General features: G+C 41.6%; 1 protein-coding gene across 1 annotated transcript in view; it reads left to right on the top strand.

Annotated features, from left to right (window-relative positions):
* The window catches only part of LOC144598579 (sorting nexin-9-like), a 40,937-nt gene extending 35,784 nt beyond the window's left edge, over positions 1 to 5,153 (top strand). Inside the window, exons 16-18 of the mRNA XM_078408763.1 lie at positions 1,822 to 1,936; positions 3,537 to 3,628; positions 5,109 to 5,153. Coding sequence (XP_078264889.1) covers positions 1,822 to 1,936; positions 3,537 to 3,628; positions 5,109 to 5,153 — 252 coding nt within the window. The remainder of the gene's footprint in view (positions 1 to 1,821; positions 1,937 to 3,536; positions 3,629 to 5,108) is intronic.
* Positions 5,154 to 23,097: the final 17,944 nt, after the last annotated feature.

Genomic DNA, 23,097 nt, shown 5'->3' with positions numbered 1-23,097 from the left:
GCTATTAGCCCTTGGGTTATGGGAAGGGAAGGAAAATCAAATGAGAAGAGGACATGGCATTGTGGGAGACAGTGGGAGCAATTGGCAGCTGGAGAGAGGCAGCAGTAGGGGTGCTACACCAGAAGGAGGCTGGGTGTGTGCCGGCTTTGGATGCCACCCTCACCCTAAAGCAAGTGATAGGTTTAAAATGAACGAACAAGGTTTAAAATGAAACAAGGACCAAATGCTTGTTAGATGCTGTAAATGTAAGTGTCTTGTTGAGTCACTCAATGCCTTTATCAGCCACGGTTCGACAAACAGCATCTTCGTATAACCTAATTAGAGTCATACAGCATGGAAAAAGGGCCCTATGACCCAACTCATCCATGCTGATCAGCGTTTATAACTGAGATGACCCTTTTTGCCTGAGGTTTGCTCCAAACCATATCACCCCCGTCCTTTACAAACTCCACTGGCTCCCCATCCCCCAGAGAATCCAGTACAAAATCCTCCTCATGACCTACAAAGCCCTCCATAACCTGGCCCCATCCTACCTGACCGACCTCCTCCACAGGCACACTCCCACCTGCACCCTCCGCTCTGCTGCTGCCAATCTCCTATCCCCCCACATCCGGACCAAACTCAGATCCTGGGGGGACAGGGCTTTCTCCATCGCTGCTCCCACCCTATGGAACTCACTACCCCAAACCGTCAGAGACTCCTCCACACTCACCACAATCAAAACATCACTGAAGTCTCACCTGTTCAGTACTGCCTTCAACCACTGAAGGTCACCTCACCTTCTGTCTCCTTTCTCTGTTCGTTTACTTATTTATCTATTTATTCACTTCCCTATGTTCTCTAAATCCCTGTAAAGCGTCTTTGAGTATATGAAAAGCGCTATATAAATGTAATGCATTATTATTATTATTATTATTATTATTCATGCACCCATCTAAATGTATTTTAAACATTGCATTGTACCTGCCACAGATTCAAGTAAATAGTGAAAACAAAACCTCCCAAATATTTACAGCTTTGCATGCCATCCCTCCAAGTACAAGCAATTAAGATGAAAGGAGAAAGATTTTAAACGGACCGGGGGGGGGGGGGGGGGGGGGGAGGAATTTTGCCCGTCACGCAAAGGGTAGTGAACGAGCTGCCAGAAGAAGCTGTTGAGGCAGGTTCATTGCAGGGTGGCACTGCGGCAGAATTGCTGCCTTGCAGCACCAGAGACCCGGGTTCTAGCCTGACCCGGGTGCTGTCTGTCCAACTCCCAATGACCATGTGGGTGTTCTCCCAATGACCATGTGGGTGTTCTCCCAATGACCATGTGGGTGTTCTCCCAATGACCATGTGGGTGTTCTCCCAATGACCATGTGGGTGTTCTCCAGGCGCTCCAATTTTCCTCCCACTTTCGTAAGATAAGCAGGTTTGTAGGTTAATTGTCTTCTGTAAATTACCCCAGTGTGTCGGATGCAAAACTGGGAACTAGTTCTCTGTAACTGGGAACTAGTTCAGCGCAGACTCTGTAGGCTAAAGGGTCTGTTTTCACGCTGTATCTCTAAACTAAACTAAACTAAAACTATGCCTCCTCCAAAAGGAGCATCATTAAGTCCACGGCAGTTCTGTTAGCATCCACTAATCTACAAAATCATTGAAAATTACCACTACCCGACTGTAAAGTGCATAGTTATCTGAAGGTTTTAATAGATCTGTGTAGGTTTCCCATTTAGGTTGAATGACCTTTCATTATTTTAAAACCAACGGGCGCAACAGAAATGCTGCTGTATTTAATACATCTTTAACTGGAAAACAAATTGCAATTGTTTATCTTTCCAGGGAGCACTGGAAAAGGCTCATGAATATGAAAAGCTTGCTCACGCCAACAAAGTAACATTGAGAGAAAAAGAAGCTATTGTTTACAGAGCTGGAATTGTGTCTTCGGTCATAGAAGGTTTGTTTTTGTTCAGATCTAAGCTTTCCTAATCTTTACTATTTAAGAGCCAATTTTAGTTTCTTAGCTTGGCATGCAATCACGCAGGTAGAGATGGGGTCCTGGGGTTGTTAGAATCATGGGCAGTTTGTGGCATATACGCATTCCCCACCAAGATATTGCCATGGTTTATTTAATGTTCACCCAAATGGAAGATAGGGTTAACATCTCCTTCAAATGTCGACACTTCACACATTGCAGCACTCCAGAAGAATGCTCTGGATTGTTAGTCTAATTTTTGGGGTAAAAGCTTCATAAGCGGGCCTTAAACCCCAGTCATCTTATTCGCTGATTCAGAGACATAGATTTTCTAAGATGGGCATACCATCCATACCACTTATAACATGAAAAAAAATGACAACAGAAAGCAAGGCAAGAAGCAGGTATCTTTCATGTTTAAATACACTTTTAAAAAAAGATAAAAATAAAATGTTAATTATTAATTTGAAAGAATTATGTGCTGAATACATACAAACACTTACAATTAAATAGATTAACATTAATTGTATTAAAACAAATAAAAAGTTTGATGGATATTTTTTTTCCGAATTAATTCCAATGGGTGCATTGAACCTGATGCATTGTTAACCAAACAGATTTCTCAGCCTTGGAGCTGAGCAGATGATAGAACAGAAACCAGATCACCACAGGCCAATACTTGGCAGAAGTAGAAGTAAAAACAGAAATTGCTGGAAACAATCAGTAGATCAGGCAGCATCTGTGGAAAGAGAAACGTTAATGTTTCACGTCAAAGACATGACAAGGATACTGATGAGTGTTTTTGTCATTTTCTGTTTCGATTTCAAGTTTTTAATGATTTGATTGAAGTGACATGCTAGCCTTCAGACTGGAGAGCATTCTTGAGTCTATGCCAAGTTAAGTGCTTAAAACCTGGCAAATCCAAGCACCTCTCATGGCATCTCACAGGATAATTTGCCCCAGTAGTTCTTTGATGTCTTTGTCTGAATTGCTTCTGCTCTCCATACAATTTGTTACACCCTGTCTGTGGGAATATGCAAGTCAGAGCTCTATTAAATATATATTCCTGGATTAACCTGAAATGCGTAGCTAATAGATTTCCCATGAAATTATGATTGCCCCAGCAGGTCACTATGGCATTCGTATTGACACAAATAATACAAGGAGGACTAATGGATAGGCACAACATTTACAGATAAAACTTTGAAATCAAGTGTATCCTAGATTAATAAACATCACTGCTCATGCAGCTCATCTGATTCGCACCATCGGTAATAGAAATTTCCTCAAGCAATGCACTAATTAACTTGATATCCGTTACCATTGAAGTACAAATGAAACAATCATTTAACGTATTCTGCGTTAATATAGTGAGCAATAATTTATTTTCCACTAGCCCCACTCTGTAAGGATCATTGGTGGCTTAATTTCCTTTCCGATTACTCTTTCCATAAGAAGAAATTGTCTCTATAAGCAATGGACAATAACAAACACACATTTATAAATAAGGAATTTTGACTGAATAACTCCATTTGTGAATTTTCATTTCAATGGCTGTATTTGTTCATTTTTGTGATTGCAGCTGAAATCAATCATTTTAACCATGAACTTACCAGTGACTACAAAGTAACAGTTCAACATTTTCTCTATGAACAGGTTCAGATGTACAATAAGGTAATTATTTTACAATCCATATGGATTTCATTCAGTTTTATATACATATATTTTCATTTTAAGAATAAAAGCTTTAGCTTGTGGATTCTTCATCATTCAAATGCTGTTGCTTCATGACTTAAGGATTATGAATCTTTTTCTCCATTTGCAATATTCTTCTACTTTATGCAGAAGGTTGCATGCCAGTATAAAGAGTAGTCAATTCACTAGCATTTTCATGTATCTCCAGTTATTGGGGATTATCTCAAACTGGAAGTTGCAATGTTTTAGATTGTAATCTTTTTGCAATAACAAAAAGGGTGGCACAATGGCGCAGCGGTAGATTTGCTGCCTTACAGTATCAGAGACCCAGGTTCGATCCTGAATATGGGTGCTGTCTGTATGGAGTTTGTATGTTCTCCCCATGACCTGCGTGGGTTTTCTCCGGGTGCTCCGGCTTCCTACCACACTCCAAAGTCGTACAGGTTTGTAGGCTAATTAGCTTGGTGAAATTATAAATTTTCCTAGTGTGTGTAGTATAGTGTTAGTGTGCGGAGGATAGTGTTAGTGTGCGGGGATTGCTGGCTGGCGTGGACTCGGTGGGCCGAAGGGCCTGTTTCCGTGCTGTATCTCTAAACCCTAAACAAACTAAACAAAGACATTATATTATTCAGTTACATTGTGCAAAATAGTATAAATATGTAAAACCATTCTTAACCACAAAAAGACCTTTGAGGCTGATACGTTTGAATTCAAACATGTAATGGACTGTAAATTGGCTATATTTGGACAAAAATTAGATGCTATGTGCCCTTACTCACTGGTCACATGATCTGAGCCGCACCCCAAACCTCTCAATCCCTCAATTGTGTCAAAATATCTTAACCACAGAAAAGGCTCTGACCTAGTGCATTTATTAATCAAGCGACCAAACGTTCATTAATCCATCACTCACCTGACTAGACATTTCCTAATGTATTGATCCCCAAGTTTCCATCCCTGACAGGCAAAGACAAGCTTCAACCATCTCTCCATAAATTGCTACCATTTGATTATTGGTCTGATATGATACACAATTCTTCTATCTTCCAGCGGCTTCGCTCTCCCAGGGCTCAGTTAAATCCTGGATATACCCAATTTCCTTTGTGCTTGTGTTATATAAGTCTTTCCTCGTGGAGGATTCTTTCAGCTTTTCCCCATATTGCACCAATGGATTGGCAAGGCATGGTAGAGGAAAAAAATCCTGGATATACCCAATTTCCTTTGTGCTTGTGTTATATAAGTCTTTCCTCATGGAGGACACTTTCAGCTTTTCCCCATATTGCAGCAATGGGTTTGCAAGGCATGGTAGAGGGAAAAAATCACAACAGGAGACAGCAGGAATTAACACAAAATCACAGGAAGATAATTTTAAATACAATTTTTTAATCTCTTGGCAAGTACAACAGGAGGTTCATGAGTAACATAGATTTCTAATTTAGATTCTTTTTTTCTTTTTCAGATAACAGATAAACTGAGGGAAGCATATGCACGCTTTGAATTTTAATTCTGAACCACTAGTCGCCCCAGATTATGCAATTCATGTAACTTGATGTGCCCACATTCTTTAAAGTTCTCTTGGAATTTTAGTTCCAGTTCCTGTTCATTTATATATCTTATTTTACTGCTGCTTGCAATGACTGTACTATTAACACCAGCTGCAATTTATTGTTCATTTATCTTTATTTTGACACTGAATTCTTGTAGTATGAAAATTATGTACAAGACAGATAAATCTCTGTTTTTTGTTCAGTGCTGGAAGTGCACTGGAGCAGCCAGGTCGTTGACATACTGAGGGATGTAAAAATGATTGATTACAGAATGAGTGAGAGGAGGGAAATAGGAATGCAGGGTCTTGAGCCAAAATGCCAATTTCTTTCCCTCCACATATGCTGCTTGACATGTTAAGTTCATCCAGTAGTTTGTTTATTTGCTCCAGATTCCAGCATCAGCAGTCTCTTTAAAACAGATATTCAGTTAGTGTTTACAAAGTCTTTAAATGTGCTCCCTAATCCAATTCTGATACCCACTCTACTTGTAATAGGCTGCCGATTTGCAACCTCTACATTTTCAATGACTCCGTTTTTGATTCTACTATTGTTACGATTGAACCCATTGTGCACAAAATGGAATCCTTTTTTTCAGCCAATGGCAGAATAAAACTTGAATGTTGAAAATATTCAGCAGGTCAGGTACAGGCTGTGGAAGGAGAAAGTTAACATTTCAGGTTGACAACTTTTATCATAAGTGAAACCGGTTAGGGACAAACAGATTAATAATTAAAAAAATCAATGACCTGAAATGTCGCTAAAGATGGTGCCTCGCCCATTGAGTATTTCCAGCATTTGCATACTTTAAATATTTTAAGTACTCAAAATCATAAATAGTTTTTATATTTAAGTAATGATTGATTCTAATTGATTGAGTCTGTTCAAAAACAATTCTGCACCTCAACCAATTTCACCACACTCAAATTCTTAACAGCTCACACTGAGGCCAAAGAGTGCTTTCACACGTTTAAAGTATCAGTGGAATAAGGCTTTCCAACAGCATCAGAGCCCAACTTCAGCTGAAATAATGAGAAAGGCGAGGCAGCATCCTTCCACTTTTGATTCCACAATTTTATCTTTAGCAGATTATCACATTTCCTTCTGTTTTGGGGACTGAAAAGTTGCATCTCAATGCACGAGGAAAAAAACCCTGCTAAAAATGCTTGCAATTATGGTCATTTTAAAGGCCAAAAATGATCGAGATGTTGAACTTTTTTAGTTACAAAATATTATTGAATTAGTTTATTATTCGTACTGATCTGTAAATATTTTATACTATATTAATATATTTAATATCAAATTTGTTCAATGTTTTGAATAATTCCTGTTTTGGTTGTTATGTTTTGTTGATCCGAGAAGGATAAGATGGAAAATGTAACATGCTCATTTTTAGCATTATTAGTAAAGTTTTATATTTTGCTTTATGCCCTAGTAATTTTATAATTGCAATATGCTTCAGAAAAGCTGTGTCTTGGATTATAATTCTCCAATATGCTCAAGGTTTTGAGTTTGGATTTTTGCTTGTAGGTGAGAGTTGTGCAGTTGATGGGGAGGGATCTTGAGTGCATGGTTGCAGTTAAGATGTGTCAAAGAGCCTCCAAGAGGAGTTCCTGAAAGTCCTGTGGGATTTATCTCCGGGGGTTCCATTATGCAAGGTTCTGACCACAGACTAGTGAAATTAAGTTAAAAATCGAATATTTCAATCATTCAATGATACTTGTCACGTGTACCTATGTATATAGTTAAATTCGTTGTTACATACAGTTCAATGACAATCCTACCATACACTAGGCACAATCATACTAAGTATAAGAGTAGAAGACAGTAGACAACACTGTGTCAGTACACAGTCGTCACATTTTAGATGCCATCTTGTATCCATCAGGCCATAGTCATAGTGTGGAAACAAGCCCTTCAACCCAACTTGCCCATGCCAACCAACATGTCCCATCTTTAGTCCCACCTGCCTGCCCATATCCCTCTAAACCTGTGCTATCCATGTACCTGTTGAATTGTTTCTTAAACATTGTGATAGTCCCTGCCTCAACTACCACCTCTAGCAGCTTGTCCATACACCCACCACTCAGTCTGAAATTTAAAAAAAATGTTACTCATAACTTGGTCATAAAGGTCCGTTGTCCTGGTGGTGGCTCTGGGTCAGTGTTGCAGAGGTTGGCCTTGCCATGCGATGTTCGATGTCTTCTACCGCCACTTCACCCTCCGTGCCGCTGCAGGCCTGCATGTCCAATCCATGCGCTCGGCCACATGGAGCAGTGCCCGGTCCAACCAAGCCTCAGACTACTATTTAAATATTCTAAACAAGTTCAAATACAATATTAGCTTAATTGAAACATATACAAGTTGAACATGGGTTGCTAATTCCAGTTCCTCAAATACATGAAAATCAGCCTAAAACTGTTAAGGACAAATTGTAGTTCAAACACTGATTTGCAGTATGTCCCCAACACCTACCTTTGTCTGAAATTTCATACCTGAAGTCAAAAAAGTTTGAAGAAAGTTAAAAGAGAACTAAGAAAACTTTAAAAAAGAATGTTTTCCAACCAAATAATGTTTTAAGAGCAAAAGTGGAAAGGTGCCAAATATGGTCAGTTGATGACAAGGATATTGTAATGCGTCAGTTCAAGTGAGTTAGAAATGAGAACTCGTGTAAAATATGCCTGAGCAAAGATAATCTACATCAGCAAAAGGTAAATGTCATATTTCTGCCTGCTCTACCGCCACTTGCCAAGAATAATATTACTGAATGTTATTGGCTTGTCAGAATTAGAACTTGTGTTTCTTAATTTATTATTCAACACTAACTTGATAGATTTGTGTCAGAAACTATGAAGTAGCCCTGCTGATTTTGCATCAATCCTCGCTTATGGAGCATAAATGTTCAGCATTAAGCAGAACCAATGCTGACCTGCTGTGAAACGTTCAACTTGAAGTTTCCAAATGACTCGTAGAAAGATTGAATTGTAAAATGGTTGCAGCAAATGGTTGTAAAATTCAGTCCAGCTCTCTATCCCATCTGAAGCAATAGTTTAATCTCCAATCCATTTCATGATGGAATTAATTAAGCCTTCATGGGTTTATTAAGAATGGGATGATAAAACTCTCATGTTATATGTTGATGTATGAAAGAATTTGGCCAACTTCCTATAATTGGGTGATGCAATACATTTGTTTCAATTTCTGCAGTGTGAATATTTTTACCATATTCATGGATATTTGTTAAACATCTTAGATGGAATAATGTACAGTAGTAAGTAAATGTTCAACCTTATAATAAGCATTGAAACTGATTTTCTATGTTAAATTGAAAAAAAAATTGTCTGACACCTTTTGTCAATATCGTAAATTTACATGTTTTCCATTGTTTTCTGACAAACCATCACTCCATTTTAAGTGTTACAAGTGGAATCGAAATTAAGAATGTAAAAATATGTAGGAGGAAGAGAATGGAATTTAGAATATCCAGGCAGCATTCAATGACTTCTGACCTAAGGGACCTACTAAGGTCCAGTAATTGTTAGGAATGTAACATATCTTCAGTAGTCCCTCTCCTCAGTGCTAACTCCTTATCCTCCCCATTAACTAAACCCCTTCTGAAAGACACAAGTAGTGTAAGAAAATAACTGCAGATGCTGGTACAAATCGAAGGTATTTATTCACAAAATGCTGGAGTAACTCAGGTCAGGCAGCATCTCTGGAGAGAAGGAATGGGCGACGTTTCGGGTCGAGACCCTTCTTCAGACTGAAGAAGGGTCTCGACCCGAAACGTCGCCCGTTCCTTCTCTCCTGAGATGCTGCCTGACCTGCTGAGTTACTCCAGCATTTTGTGAATAAATACCTCCGAAAGACACAAAGTCCTTGAAATCTCTTGTGATGCTCTGGGAAATGTTCTCATTGACCATGTGTCGAAGGGATTAGCAGACATAGCCAAGTCAACCAAATATTTTTTAATTCCCCCCCACAGTACCATTACATTTTAAACAATGAAACACGTTTATTATTGTGTTCAAAGGAACAAAAACTATAATAATACTAGTAAGAAATGCTCAGATACTTTATTGATTAGATGTACATAATTCCAAGCTTTTCTTGCAGTAATTGAAATGTGTCCAAATTTTCACATCATATTTTTATGTTTGATCTGTTTTGAATTTGTTGAAAGTGTTTCAAAAGCATAGTGAACACCGTTTTGTTAAAACATTTAATTTACCTAAGCAATGATAAAAATGTTCAAATTAAACACCCTCAAAATTCCTCTTTTTCACTAATACATCTGTGCACAATGTTAACTGCCCCACCTTCAGTCAAACTCAGGTACTTCATTGAGAAAACATTAAGCCAAAAGCAAACTTTCCTCATTAAGTTTTAGTGTTAGAGATACAACATGGAAACAGGCCCTTCGGCCCACCAAGTCCATGCCGAACAGCGATTACTTGTACACTCGTTCTATCCTACAGACCAGGGACAATTTACAGATGCTGATTAACCTATAAACCTGCATGAGTTTGGAATGTGGGAGGAAACCGGAGCACAGAGAAAATACACGTGGTCACAGGGAGAAGGTACAAACTCCATACAGACAGCACCCGTAGTCAGGGTCGAACCCAACCTTGTAAGGCACCAGCTCTACCGCTGTGTTGTTGGGTGGTCCGCTGCATATCTTGAACTTACTGAATGCTACAACTTTTAACTATTTAGTGTTTAAAAATTGCTTACATCAACTTTCACAATTTAAAATGTCTCTCGATATCATAGGTATTTAAAACCTGGTAAGATGAATTAAAATCAAAGCAAAGCTCCAGGCCCAGCATTGCCTTAAGTCAAAGTCTATCAAGCATTCAGGGGGCAGCACCTAGGCATGTACCATCTGATCCTGCTGAGGCATCTCAACTTGACTCCTGAGACTGGGCCTCTGCATCTAGCCTGGGGGAGTGTAATGGTGTGTGGTGAATGGTGGCTAAGTAAAGGTCAGAGTCCTGGAAGATCTCATCTATTCATTTTATTTCCTTCAAACTATTTCCTTGGGGAACACAAAATGATCACATATCGATCCGTCTTCCATCATAGTTGTAGAAACAAGGCACTGTAGCTGCTGATTTACGCAAAAGGACGCAAGGTTCGGGAGTGACTCAGCAGATCAGGCAGCTTCTCTGGAGAACATGGATAAGTGAAGTTTCAGGTCACGACCCTTCTGAGGTCTTGACCTGGAATGTCATCTATCCATGTTCTCCAGAGATGCCACCTGACCCGCTGAGTTACTCCAGCACTTTGTGTACTTTTCCACCATAGTTCATGGCTTACCAATACATATCTACTAGTAAGATTTTCTTTCAAAGATTCAACATGTTTGTCGAGTCAGGATCGGCATCAAGATTTAGATAACATTTAGGAATGGACTAATAATTGGGAAATAATATTGATGCTACAAAATGACGCTCTCCAACAATTGAGAGACTAACCACCCATTCTTGACATTAAATGACATTTCCTTCAATGAACACGCCACCACTCCGGAGGATCACCATTGACCATAATCTCACCTGAAACAAGTCACTAAAATATTATAGCTACACAATCAAGTTGGAAGCTGTGTGCCGGTCCTGACAATTCACATGTCATTAATGCGACTGAATACTTTTCACTTACCTGGATAAATGCAACTTCAACATTGAATCTGTACCTGTAACCTCACTGTACTTCTGCATTTGACAATAAACTTGACTTGATTTAAAAAGCTCAAAACTGTTCAGGATGAGCAGCTTGCTTGGTTTATGTGCCATCCACCACCCTAAATATGAATCTCCTTCAGTGCATTGTAGCTACAATTTGTACCTGCATACCATCTACTAAAATGTATTGTGCTACTTGCCTACATTACTCTGACTGTACTTCCAATCCTGTGACTGTTACTACTAAAAAGGAGGAAGATTGCAGGTGTGTAGTAAGACCACCAACTGTGTGTTCCCCTTCTTGCTATTGAGGGAGTGCAGCTTAGGTTCACCAGGTTAATTCCCGGGATGGCGGGACCGACATATGATGAAAGAATGGGTCGACTGGGCTTGCATTCACTAGAATTTAGAAGGATGAGAGGGGATCATAAAATAGAAACTAATAAAATTCTTAAGGGATTGGATAAGCTAGATGCAGGAAAAATGTTCCCGACGCTGGGGGAGTCCAGAACCAGGGGTCACAGTTAAAGAATAAGGGGTAGGCCATTTAGGACTGAGATGCAAAAACACTTTTTCACCCAGAGAGTTGTGAATCTGTGGAATTCTCTTGCACAGAAGGCAATGGAAGCCAATTCACTGGATGTTTTCAAGGGAGAGTTAGATATAGCTCTTAGGGCTAACAGAATCAGGGGATATGGGGAAAAAGCAGGAACTGGGTACTGATTTTGGATGATCAGCCATGATCATATTGAATGGCTGTGCTGGCTCGAAGGGCCGAATGGCCTACTCCTGCACCTATTTTCTAGGCCTATGTTTCCAAGTCACCTATTCCTTCATCACTGCTGGGTTGAAATCCTGAACACCCTCCTTAACAGCAGTGACTTCAACATAAAGATCACGTTTTAAGAAGGTGCTCTCCACCATGTTCTTAAGGACAGTAAATGCTGGCCTTGCCAGTGACAAACGGATCTGTAAAATGAAGAAATAAAAACACAAGGTCTCCAACAGGGTTATTGTTCACCACTCCCAAAGAGATTTTGAAACTTTTTGTTTAAATGTATCAGAGAAGGTCACGGATACAAATACTAAAGGATTACAAATTTGCAAAACAAAATAGTCAGCATGGGAATCGTCTTCATGGAACGAGTTCATTGATAAAACTAATTTTGCTGCTGGAAGCAGATTAATTTTGCTACTGAATAGTTACCCACGATGCGAAACATAGTTGATAAATTTAAGGCTAGATTTTTTGTTCACTTGCACAGTTCAAGAAATTATCAATAAAATTATGGTTTTTAATTTTGGCCTGCTGCACTGGAATGACACCAGCCTACCCCAGACCACCAATAAATCTGGTAATTTGTGCAACAATGCCTGAAAATTCACAATAAAACTCAATCCGTTTTTTTCCAGAAAAAATGAATCATTCTGAAACAATTTAACTTTTTACAGAACATTGAACAGTACTGCACAGGAAAAGGTCCCACGGTCCACAGCATCTGTGCTGAACATGATGCTACCTACGTTCAACTAACTCCTCTGCCTGGATGTGGTCTACATTCCCTGCATTTTCATGTGTCCATCTAACAGCCTCTTAAACACCACTAACATTTCTGCTCCCACCACCAACCCTGGGAGCATGTTCTAGGTACCGACCATTCTCAATGCAGCAAATTTTGCTTCGCACATCTCCTAAAACTTTCCCCCTCTGACCTGAAAACTATGCCCTCTAGTCTTGACATTTTCACCTTGGGAAAATGGTTCCAGCTGTCTACCATATCAATGCCTCTAAGGTAGACACAAAATGCTAGAGTAACTCAGCGGGTCAGGCAGCGTCTTGGGAGGGAAGGAATGGGTGATGTTTTGGGTCGAGAGAAGGGTCTATGCCTCTAATAATTGTATACATTTCTATCAGGTTCCCCATCAGCCTCGAATGCTCCACAGAAAACAATTTAAGATTGTCCAACTTCTCTTTATAGCTAATACCCTCCAATCCATGCAGTATCCTGGTAAACCTTTTCCTCTTCATCTCCAAACTTTCCCTTGCTTGAGGGGTGTCCCCACTGAACTCTGCCACATGTGCACCATACAGGAACCACGAGAGCCCCTCACACAAGTTGCCCAGTTAGCGAGAGAGAACACCATTTCCACAGTCCCAATTTTTGCTTGACATAGAGAAAATAGGTGCAGGGGGAGGCCATTTGGCCCTTCAAGCCAGCACCGCCATTCATTGTGATCATGGCTGATCATCCACAATCAGTAACCCATGCCTGCCTTCACCCCATATCCCTTGATTCCGCTAGCCCCTAGAGCTCTATCTAACTCTCTTTTAAATTCATCCAGTGATTTGGCCTCTACTGCCTCATGTGGCAGAGAATTCCACAAATTCACAACTCTGGGTGAAAAAGTTTTTTCTCATCTTAGTTTTAAATGGCCTCCCCTTTATTCTTAGACTGTGGCCCCTGGTTCTGGACACCCCCAACATTGGGAACATTTTTCCTGCATCTAGCTTGTCCAGTCCTTTTATAAATTTTATATGTTTCTTTTAAGATCCCCTCTCATCCTTCTAAATTCCAGTGAATATGTCCAGTCTTTCCAATCTTTCCTCATAAGACAGTCCCGGTGATTAACGTTGTGAACCTATGCTGCACTGCCTCAATAGCAAGGATGTTCTTCCTCAAATTAGGAGACCAAAACTGCACACAATACTCCAGATATGGTCTCACCAGGGCCCTGTACAACTTTAGAAGGACCCCTTTACTCCTATACTCAAATCCTCTTGTTATGAAGGCCAACATGCCATTAGCTTTCTTCACTGCCTGCGGTACCTGCATGTTTACTTTCAGTGTCTGGTGTACGAACACCTAGGTCTCGTTGCACTTCCCTTTTTCCTAATCTGACATCATTGAGATAATAATCTATCCCCTTGTTCTTGCCGCCAAACCTCACATTTATCTACATCATACTGCATCTGCCATGCATCTGCCCACTCACTCAACCTGTCCAAATCACCCTGCAACTTCCTAGCATCCTCTTCACAGTTCACACTGCCACCCAGCTTTGTGTCATCTGCAAAGTTGTTAGTGTTACTTTTCATTCCATCATCTAAATCATTAATATTGTAAATAGTTGCGGCCCCAGCACCGAGCCTTGCGGCACTCCACTCGCCACTGTCTGCCATTCTGACAGGGACCCGTTTATTCCTACTCTTTGTTTCCTGTCTGCCAACCAATTCTCTATCCATGTCCCCAATATCATGTGCTCTAGTTTTGACCACTAACCTCCTGTGTGGGACCTTATCAAAGACTTTCTGAAAGTCCAGATACACTACATCCACGGGCTCTCCTTCATCCATTTTCCTAGTTACATCCTCAAAAAATTCTAGAAGATTAGTCAAGCAGGATTTCCCCTTCATGCTGACTTGGATCGATCTTTTTACTGCTATCCAAATGCGCCGTTATTACTTCTTTAATAATTGACTCCAGCATCTTCCCCACCACTGATGTCAAGCTAACTGGTCTATAATTCCCCGTTTTCTCTTTCGCTCCTTTCTTGAAAAGTGGGATAACATTAGCTACCCTCCAATCCACAGGAACTGATCCTGAATCTATAGAACATTGGAAAATGATCACCAATGCGTCCACAATTTCTAGAGCCACCTCATTGAGTACCCTGGGATGCAGGCCATCAGGCCCTGGGGATTTATCAGCCTTCAGTCCCATCAGTCTACCCAATACTACTTCTCGCCTAATGCAAATTTCTTTCAGTTCCTCTATCTCCTTAGATCCTCTGTCCTCTAGTACATCTGGGAGATTGTTTGTATCTTCCTTAATGACGCCAGAACCAAAGTACCTGTTCAACTCTTCTGCCATTTCCTTGCTCCCCATAATAATTTCAACTGTTTCTACATTCAAGGGACCCACATTTGTCTTTACTAATCTTTTTCTCTTAACATACCTAAAGAAGCTTTTACTATCCTTCTTTATATTCTTGGCCAGCTTACTGTCATACTTCATCTTTTCACCCTATATTACCCTTTTTGTTACCTTCTGTTGTTCTTTGAAAGTTTCCCAATCATTTGGCTTCCCGTTACTCTTTGCTATGTAATACACCTTTTCTTTTCGTTTTATTCCATCCCTAACTTCCCTTGTCAGCCACAGTTGCCTCTTACTCCCCTTAGAATCTTTCTTCCTCTTTGGAATGAAATGATCCTGCATCTTCTGGATTATGCCTAGAAATTCCTGCCATTGCTGTTCCACCGTCATTCTTGCTAGGATCCTTTTCCAGTCGACCTTGGCCAGCTCCTCTCTCATGCCTTCATAGTCCCCTTTGTTCAACTGCAACACTGACACTTCTGATTTAACCTTCTCCCTCTCAAATTGCAGATTAAAACTTATCATATTATGGTCACTACCTCCTAGCAGTTCCTTTACCTTGAGTTCCCTTACTAAATCTAGTTCATTAGGCAACACTAAATCCAGAATTGCCTTCTCTCTGGTTGGCTCCAGTACAAGCTGCTCTAAGAATCCATCTCGGAGGCACTCTACAAACTCCCTTTCTTGGGGTCCAGAACCAACCTGATCTTCCCAATCTACCTGCATATTGCAATCTCCCATAACCACTACCTTTGTTACATGCCAATTTTAACTCCTGCTGCAACTTGCACCCTATATCCAGGCTACTGTTTGGGGGCCTATAGATAACTCCCATTAGTGTCTTCTTACCTTTACAATTCCTCAATTCTATCCACAGCGACTCTACATCATCAGTCCCTATGTCACCCCTCGCAAGGGACCGAATTTCATCCCTCACCAACAGAGCTACTCCACCTCCTCTGCCCACCTGCCTGTCCTTTCTATAGGATGCATAACCCTGAATATTCAGTTCCCAGTCCTGATCCTCCTGTAGCCACGTCTCTGTAATCCTCACAATGTCATATCTACCAAACTCTAACTGAGCCTCAAGCTCATCCACTTTAACTTCTTATACTTCGCGCATTTATATATAATACTTTTAATCCATTACTCACCTCACCTTTCACATCGATTCCTAATTCACTTGGCCATACTCTCCTATCCCTTCGTGATCTTTCTGTCCCATTAATTCTGGTGTCTTTCTTAACTTTTCCTATACTCTCTTTTCCTTGAACTCCATCCTTGTATTTCTAATTTGTCCCCCCCCACCACTATTTAGTTTAAACCCACCCGTGTAGCAGTGGCAAACCTGCCTGCCAGAATGCTGGTCCCCCGCCTGTTAAGGTGCAACCTGTCCCTTTTGTACAATTCACCCTTACCTCAAAACAGATCCAAGTGGGGTAAGGGTGAATTGGCTATCTGCTCCAGCCAATTCTTGTTGCATGCCTTGGCCTCTCTTAAGCAGTTCCCCCGCACCTTCACGTAGTCAGGCCTGATGGTGAAGGGGATGAAAGATCGGTCAGGAGAGTTGCTGAAAAGCATCGCCTCATTCTTCCCGCAGTTGGCACTTGCTCCCGATGCCAACTCAAACTAGTCGCAGATGCTGATCAATCTGTGGACCAACAATGGATTTCAAAAAAAGATGGTGACTTCATCCATGTACAGGGAGGCTTTGATCTGAGTTTCCACTGTCTGGCAATGTCAAGCCTCTTATGCTCTTGTCCTTTGGATTCAGCAAAGGGTTCTATACACCATACAAACAACAGGAGCAACCTTGTCTGACTCCAGACCTGATGGGGAAGCTATCTGTTTCCCACCCATTGATTTGGACTGCACCACAGAAAGCCCATTCTGGAGAGCACGCCCTCCTCTCCAAAGCCCATTCTGGAGAGCACGCCAATCATGTAAATGTCTTGAAGGTCTTTTCCTGGTCCAAGCTGACCAGACGGCTGTCCACCTTTCTGTCCCGCACGTGAGCAATGGTATATCTGAACAGCGCAAGGCTGCCCAACCCAAGGTTTTGCTGCCAGGCACAGCACAGGTTTGGTCCAGGTGGATCACCGGTCCCAAAGCAGACTTGACCAGGTTGGCAATGGTGTTGGACAGGATTTTATAGTCCACATTTAAGGCAAGTATTCCATTCACCTTCTTTACCACTCTATCTATTGGTGTCCCCACTTTCAGGGAGCTATGGACTTGCGCCTTGCAATCCCTCTATATATCAATTTGTTTATGTTTAATACCATGCTTAATGCTTAATTGTAATTTTTTCATGATATCCTTTGAAATCCTACAATCTTAAGGTGTACATTGAAAGTAAAAATAACCATCATCTAACAATGACTTGCATAAAAAGATTATGTGTTAAATTAGCTCTGCAGCACACTAATCGAGAAGGAGTTTTCATGGAAAGTTATCAGATAGTGGTGCTTTAGTTATACAATGGTAGCAAACAAGGCAGCAGGTCAATGCTTATTTTTGTGAAGAATAGTTTACAAAGCAAAAAACGCCTGAAATCAGAAAAAAACTATAAATAGCACAGCACGACTTCCTGAATGTGAAGTAACAATTGCAGGCGATGGCCCAATATTTTCTTGCTGGTGCATGTTACTCCAGCTCTATAGCTAGCTTCTTTCTTCAGTTCAAAAAGGTCAGAAATCAGAGAAAACATATTAACAGCATAATACCGTAGCCCAATATTCCTTTCTCAGCAAAAAGTGACAGTTAAGAACAAAACAAAGTGTAGTGGAGATACAAGAAACTTAGAAACATAGAAAATTAGGTGCAGGAGTAGGCCATTTGGCCCTTCGAGCCAGCACCGCCATTCAATATGATCATGGCTGATCATCTAAAATCAATACCCCTTTACTGCTTTTTCCCCATATCCCTTGATTCCTTTAGCCCCAAGAGCTAAATCTAACTCTCTCTTGAAAAATCCAGTGAATTGGCCTCCATTGGCTTCTGTGGCAGAGAATTCCACAGATTCACAACTCTCTGGGTGAAAAAGGTTTTCCTCATCTCAGTCCTAAATGGCCTACCACTTATTCTTAAACTGTGACCCCTGGTTCTGGACTCCCCCAACATCAGGAACATTTTTCCTACATCTAGCCTGTCCAATCCTTTAAGAATTTTATATTTTTCTGCAAGATCTCCTCTCATCCTAAATTCCAGTGAACACAAGCCCAGTCGACACATTCTTTCATCTTATGTCAGTTCCGCCATCCCGGGAATTAATCTGGTGAACCTACGCTGCACTCCCTCAATAGCAATAATGTCCTTCCTCAAATTAGGAGACCATAATTGCACACAATACTCCAGGTGTGGTCTCACCAGGATCCTGTATAACTGCAGTAGGACCTCCTTGCTCCTAAACTCAAATCCTCTCGCGATGAAGGCCAACATGCCATTAGCTTTATTCACTGCCTGCTGTACCTGTATGCTTACTTTCAGTGACTGATGTACAAGCATACCCAGGTCTCGTTGCACCTCCCTGTTTCCTAATCTGACGCCATTCTCTGCAATGTAACATTCATTTGTCTTTATGCCTTTTCCTCTACATAATGCACTGTGTGTGCTCAATAATAATAATAATAATAATGCATTACATTTATATAGCGCTTTTCATACACTCAAAGACGCTTTACAGGGATTTAAAGAACATAGGGAAGTGAATAAATAGATAAATAAGTAAACGAACAGAGAAAGGAGACAGAAGGTGAGTCTACTTTGAAAGTAGACCCAAGAAGAATAATGCAGAAGATGTATGGGAACACATTGGATGGACAGTACTGAAGGAGCTCTGTGTAACTGTGGGTTGTCCACCATGTCACGTACCTAATCCACTATAAAATATATTGGCAGTCCTTCATTGTCACTGGGTCAAGATACAGAGAACCCTTACACTGCAATTCTGAGGGAGTATATCGACTTGATGTTTTGAAGCAGCTGAAGAAGGGATGATGACCTTTTCAAGGGCAGAAAGGAACAATCAATAAATGCTGTTCTTTCCAGCAACTTTTTATCACCTAAGTAAATAAAAGATTGGCTAGAACAATTTGGGAGTGTTATGCTTTTCCAAGAATAGTTTTTTACTGAGTGAAACATACCATAGTGTCTTCCTCTTGAATGTAAACAGTTCTTATCTTTACTTTCTTACCTGAATCTACCTATCACATTCAAGTTCTTGTGGCATGAACATTGAATTATTCAATAGTACGTAACTTCACCTCCTAGATCCCCCCTGTTCAGAAGGACAGTGAAACTAGTTGGATAACTAGGGTGGGGGAGGGACAGAGTGAGAAAGCAAGGGTTACTTGAAGTTAGAGAAATCAATATTCATACGGTCTACTTTGATCTGTCGTTTTCACACCTTACTGTAGATCAGTCACTATATTCCTGATCCAGGCCGGGTCTTCAGACTGACATCCTGTGGAATGTGCCTTGCACATGCGTGGACGTAGTTTTATTGATAAGATATTAGAACGATCGAGATGGTGGAGAGCATGGGACTCTTTATCTGCAGTCTCCAATGCTTATGGCTAATAAAGAACTTCATATGAAGTTAAACGACTTGTCGTCTTACAACTTCCACTTACCCTTCCATATCTCTAGACTCCCTCTCCCCTGACTCTCAGTTTATATTTATATACATATGTATGTACATGTTTATATATATAAACATAGCACAAAAAGTAAGGAAATTTGTGTTTGGTAGATTATTTCTTTGTTGTAACAATGCTTCTTGGCAATAAATCTTATACCGTTGGAAAGCCTGTTTATTTCCCTTTTAAATGGTGCCACATTTGTAAGGAACATGCATTTGTGGGATGAGCAGCAGAGCTGAGTATATGGGTTGCGCCCATGAAAAATTTGCCAAATCTTCTCTGCCAATGCCAAACAGCTTATTCTGCTGTTGCTATTGACTCTTGTTTTGAGCTTCTGGTACCCCCAGGTGCTGACAATCAGGTGCCTGATTGACAGCATCTGTGAGCATGGGCCCTGCTACAGTGGTCTGTAGGTGTCTGCTCAAAGAATCGGCATGCCACATTTGACTGATCTGGATAGGGCCCGTGCGATAGGGCAACTTCAAGCTGGTGTTCCGCAAAACCAAGTTGCGGCATTATTTGGAGTGAGCCCTAGTACCATCTCCAAAGTGAAGGCCAAGTTCCATATAACGGGGGATGTCAGAGACAGGCCGCGAAGTGGGCGTCCTAAGAAGACGACACCCGAAGAAAACCGTTTCCTCACCCTGTCAGCACTTAGGAACCGTAGACTGTCTTCTACAGATTTGCAGTCAAGGTTTGCAGGACGATATGGCCGACGGCTCTCTGCCCAGACAATTCGGAACAGACTGCACGCAGCCGATCTCCGGTCTCATAGGGCTGCCAGGAGGCCTGCCATGACTGCCCTTCACCGTCAGGCCCGTTTGCGCTGGTGTCGGCAACACGTGCACTGGAACCTGAACATGTGGGGGAACGTTATGTTCAGCGATGAGTCCAGATTCTGCCTACGGCAGTTGGATCATAGGGTCAAAGTGTGGAGAAGACGCGGAGAACGCTATGCTGATTGCTGCACCGATAGAGTAACATTTTTTGGTGGAGGCAGTGTGATGGTGTGGGGCGGCATCTCCCTCACTGGAAAAACGAGGCTTGTCAATAGACAATAGACAATAGGTGCAGGAGTAGGCCATTCAGCCCTTCGAGCCAGCACCGCCATTCAATGCGATCATGGCTGATCACTCTCAATCAGTACCCCGTTCCTGCCTTCTCCCCATACCCCCTCACTCCGCTATCCTTAAGAGCTCTATCCAGCTCTCTCTTGAAAGCATCCAACGAACTGGCCTCCACTGCCTTCTGAGGCAGAGATTTCCACACCTTCACCACTCTCTGACTGAAAAAGTTCTTCCTCACCTCCGTTCTAAATGGCCTACCCCTTATTCTTAAACTGTGGCCCCTTGTTCTGGACTCCCCCAACATTGGGAACATGTTATCTGCCTCTAATGTGTCCAATCCCCTAATTATCTTATATGTTTCAATAAGATCCCCCCTCATCCTTCTAAATTCCAGTGTATACAAGCTCAATCGCTCCAGCCTTTCAACATACGACAATCCCGACATTCCGGGAATTAACCTAGTGAACCTACGCTGCACGCCCTCCATAGCATGAATATCCTTCCTCAAATTTGGAGACCAAAACTGCACACAGTACTCCAGGTGCGATCTCACCAGGGCCCGGTACAACTGTAGAAGGACCTCTTTGCTCCTATACTCAACTCCTCTTGTTACGAAGGCCAACATTCCATTGGCTTTCTTCACTGCCTGCTGTACCTGCATGCTTCCTTTCATTGACTGATGCACTAGGACACCCAGATCTCGTTGAACTCCCCTCCTCCTAACTTGACACCATTCAGATAATAATCTGCCTTTCTATTCTTACTTCCAAAGTGAATAACCTCACACTTATCTACATTAAACTGCATCTGCCATGTATCCGCCCACTCACACAACCTGTCCAAGTCACCCTGCAGCCTTATTGCATCTTCCTCACAATTCACACTACCCCCCAACTTAGTATCATCTGCAAATTTGCTAATGGTACTTTTAATCCCTTCGTCTAAGTCATTAATGTATATCGTAAATAGCTGGGGTCCCAGCACCGAACCTTGTGGTACCCCACTGGTCACTGCCTGCCATTCCGAAAGGGACCCATTTATCCCCACTCTTTGCTTTCTGTCTGTCAACCAATTTTCTATCCATGTCAGTACCCTACCCCCAATACCGTGTGCCCTAATTTTGCCCACTAATCTCCTATGTGGGACCTTGTCGAAGGCTTTCTGAAAGTCGAGGTACACCACATCCACTGACTCTCCCTTGTCAATTTTCCTAGTTACATCCTCAAAAAATTCCAGTAAATTTGTCAAGCATGATTTCCCCTTCGTAAATCCATGCTGACTCGGAATGATCCCGTTACTGCTATCCAAATGCTCAGCAATTTCGTCTTTTATAATTGACTCCAGCATCTTCCCCACCACTGATGTCAGACTAACTGGTCTATAATTACCCGTTTTCTCTCTCCCTCCTTTCTTAAAAAGTGGGATAACATTTGCTATCCTCCAATCCACAGGAACTGATCCTGAATCTATAGAACATTGAAAAATGATCTCCAATGCTTCCACTATTTCTAGAGCCACCTCATTAAGTACTCTGGGATGCAGACCATCAGGCCCTGGGGATTTATCAACCTTCAGTCCCATCAGTCTACCCAAAACCATTTCCTGCCTAATGTGGATTTCCTTCAGTTCCTCCATCACCCTAGGTTCTCCGGCCCCTAGAACATTTGGGAGATTGTGTGTATCTTCCTCAGTGAAGACAGATCCAAAGTAACGGTTTAACTCGTCTGCCATTTCTTTGTTCCCCATAATAAATTCCCCTGCTTCTGTCTTCAAGAGACCCACATTTGCCTTGACTATTTTTTTCCTCTTCACGTACCTAAAAAAACTTTTGCTATCCTCCTTTATATTATTGGCTAGTTTACCCTCGTACCTCATCTTTTCTCCCCGTATTGCCTTTTTAGTTAACTTTTGTTGCTCTTTAAAAGAGTCCCAATCCTCTGTCTTCCCACTCTTCTTTGCTATGTTATACTTCCTCTCCTTAATTTTTATGCTGTCCCTGACTTCCCTTGTCAGCCACAGGTGTCTCTTACTCCTCTTAGAGTCTTTCCACCTCTTTGGAATAAATTGATCCTGCAACCTCTGCATTATTCCCAGGAATACCTGCCATTGCTGTTCTACCGTCTTCCCTGCTAGGGCCTCCTTCCAGTCAATTTTGGCCAGCTCCCGCCTCATGCCTCTGTAATCCCCTTTGCTATACTGTAATACCGACACTTCCGATTTTCCCTTCTGCCTTTCCATTTGCAGAGTAAAACTTATCATGTTGTGATCACTGCCTCCTAATGGCTCTTTTACCTCTAGTCCCCTTATCAGATCAGGAGGCAATCTCAATGCAGAGAGATATCGAGATGAGATTCTGCAACCAGTGGCAATCCCATATCTCCACAGTCTGGGACTGAACTCTATCCTCCAAGATGACAATGCTCGCCCCCACAGAGCAGGGTTTCTCAGAGACTACCTCCAGAATTTGGGAGTGGAGAGGATGGAATGGCCTGCCAGCAGTCCTGACCTCAACCCCATTGAACACTTGTGGGATCAGCTTGGGCGTGCTGTTCGTGCCAGAGTGACCAACACAACCACGTTGGCTGACTTGCGACAAATGCTGGTTGAAAAATGAGATGCCATCCCACAA

Source organism: Rhinoraja longicauda, chromosome 12 (genome assembly GCF_053455715.1).
Source record: "Rhinoraja longicauda isolate Sanriku21f chromosome 12, sRhiLon1.1, whole genome shotgun sequence".
In the NCBI taxonomy this organism is placed as follows: Eukaryota; Metazoa; Chordata; class Chondrichthyes; order Rajiformes; family Arhynchobatidae; genus Rhinoraja; species Rhinoraja longicauda.
The sequence above is the reverse complement of the archived record's forward strand: the minus strand, read 5'-3'. Positions and strand labels throughout refer to the sequence as shown.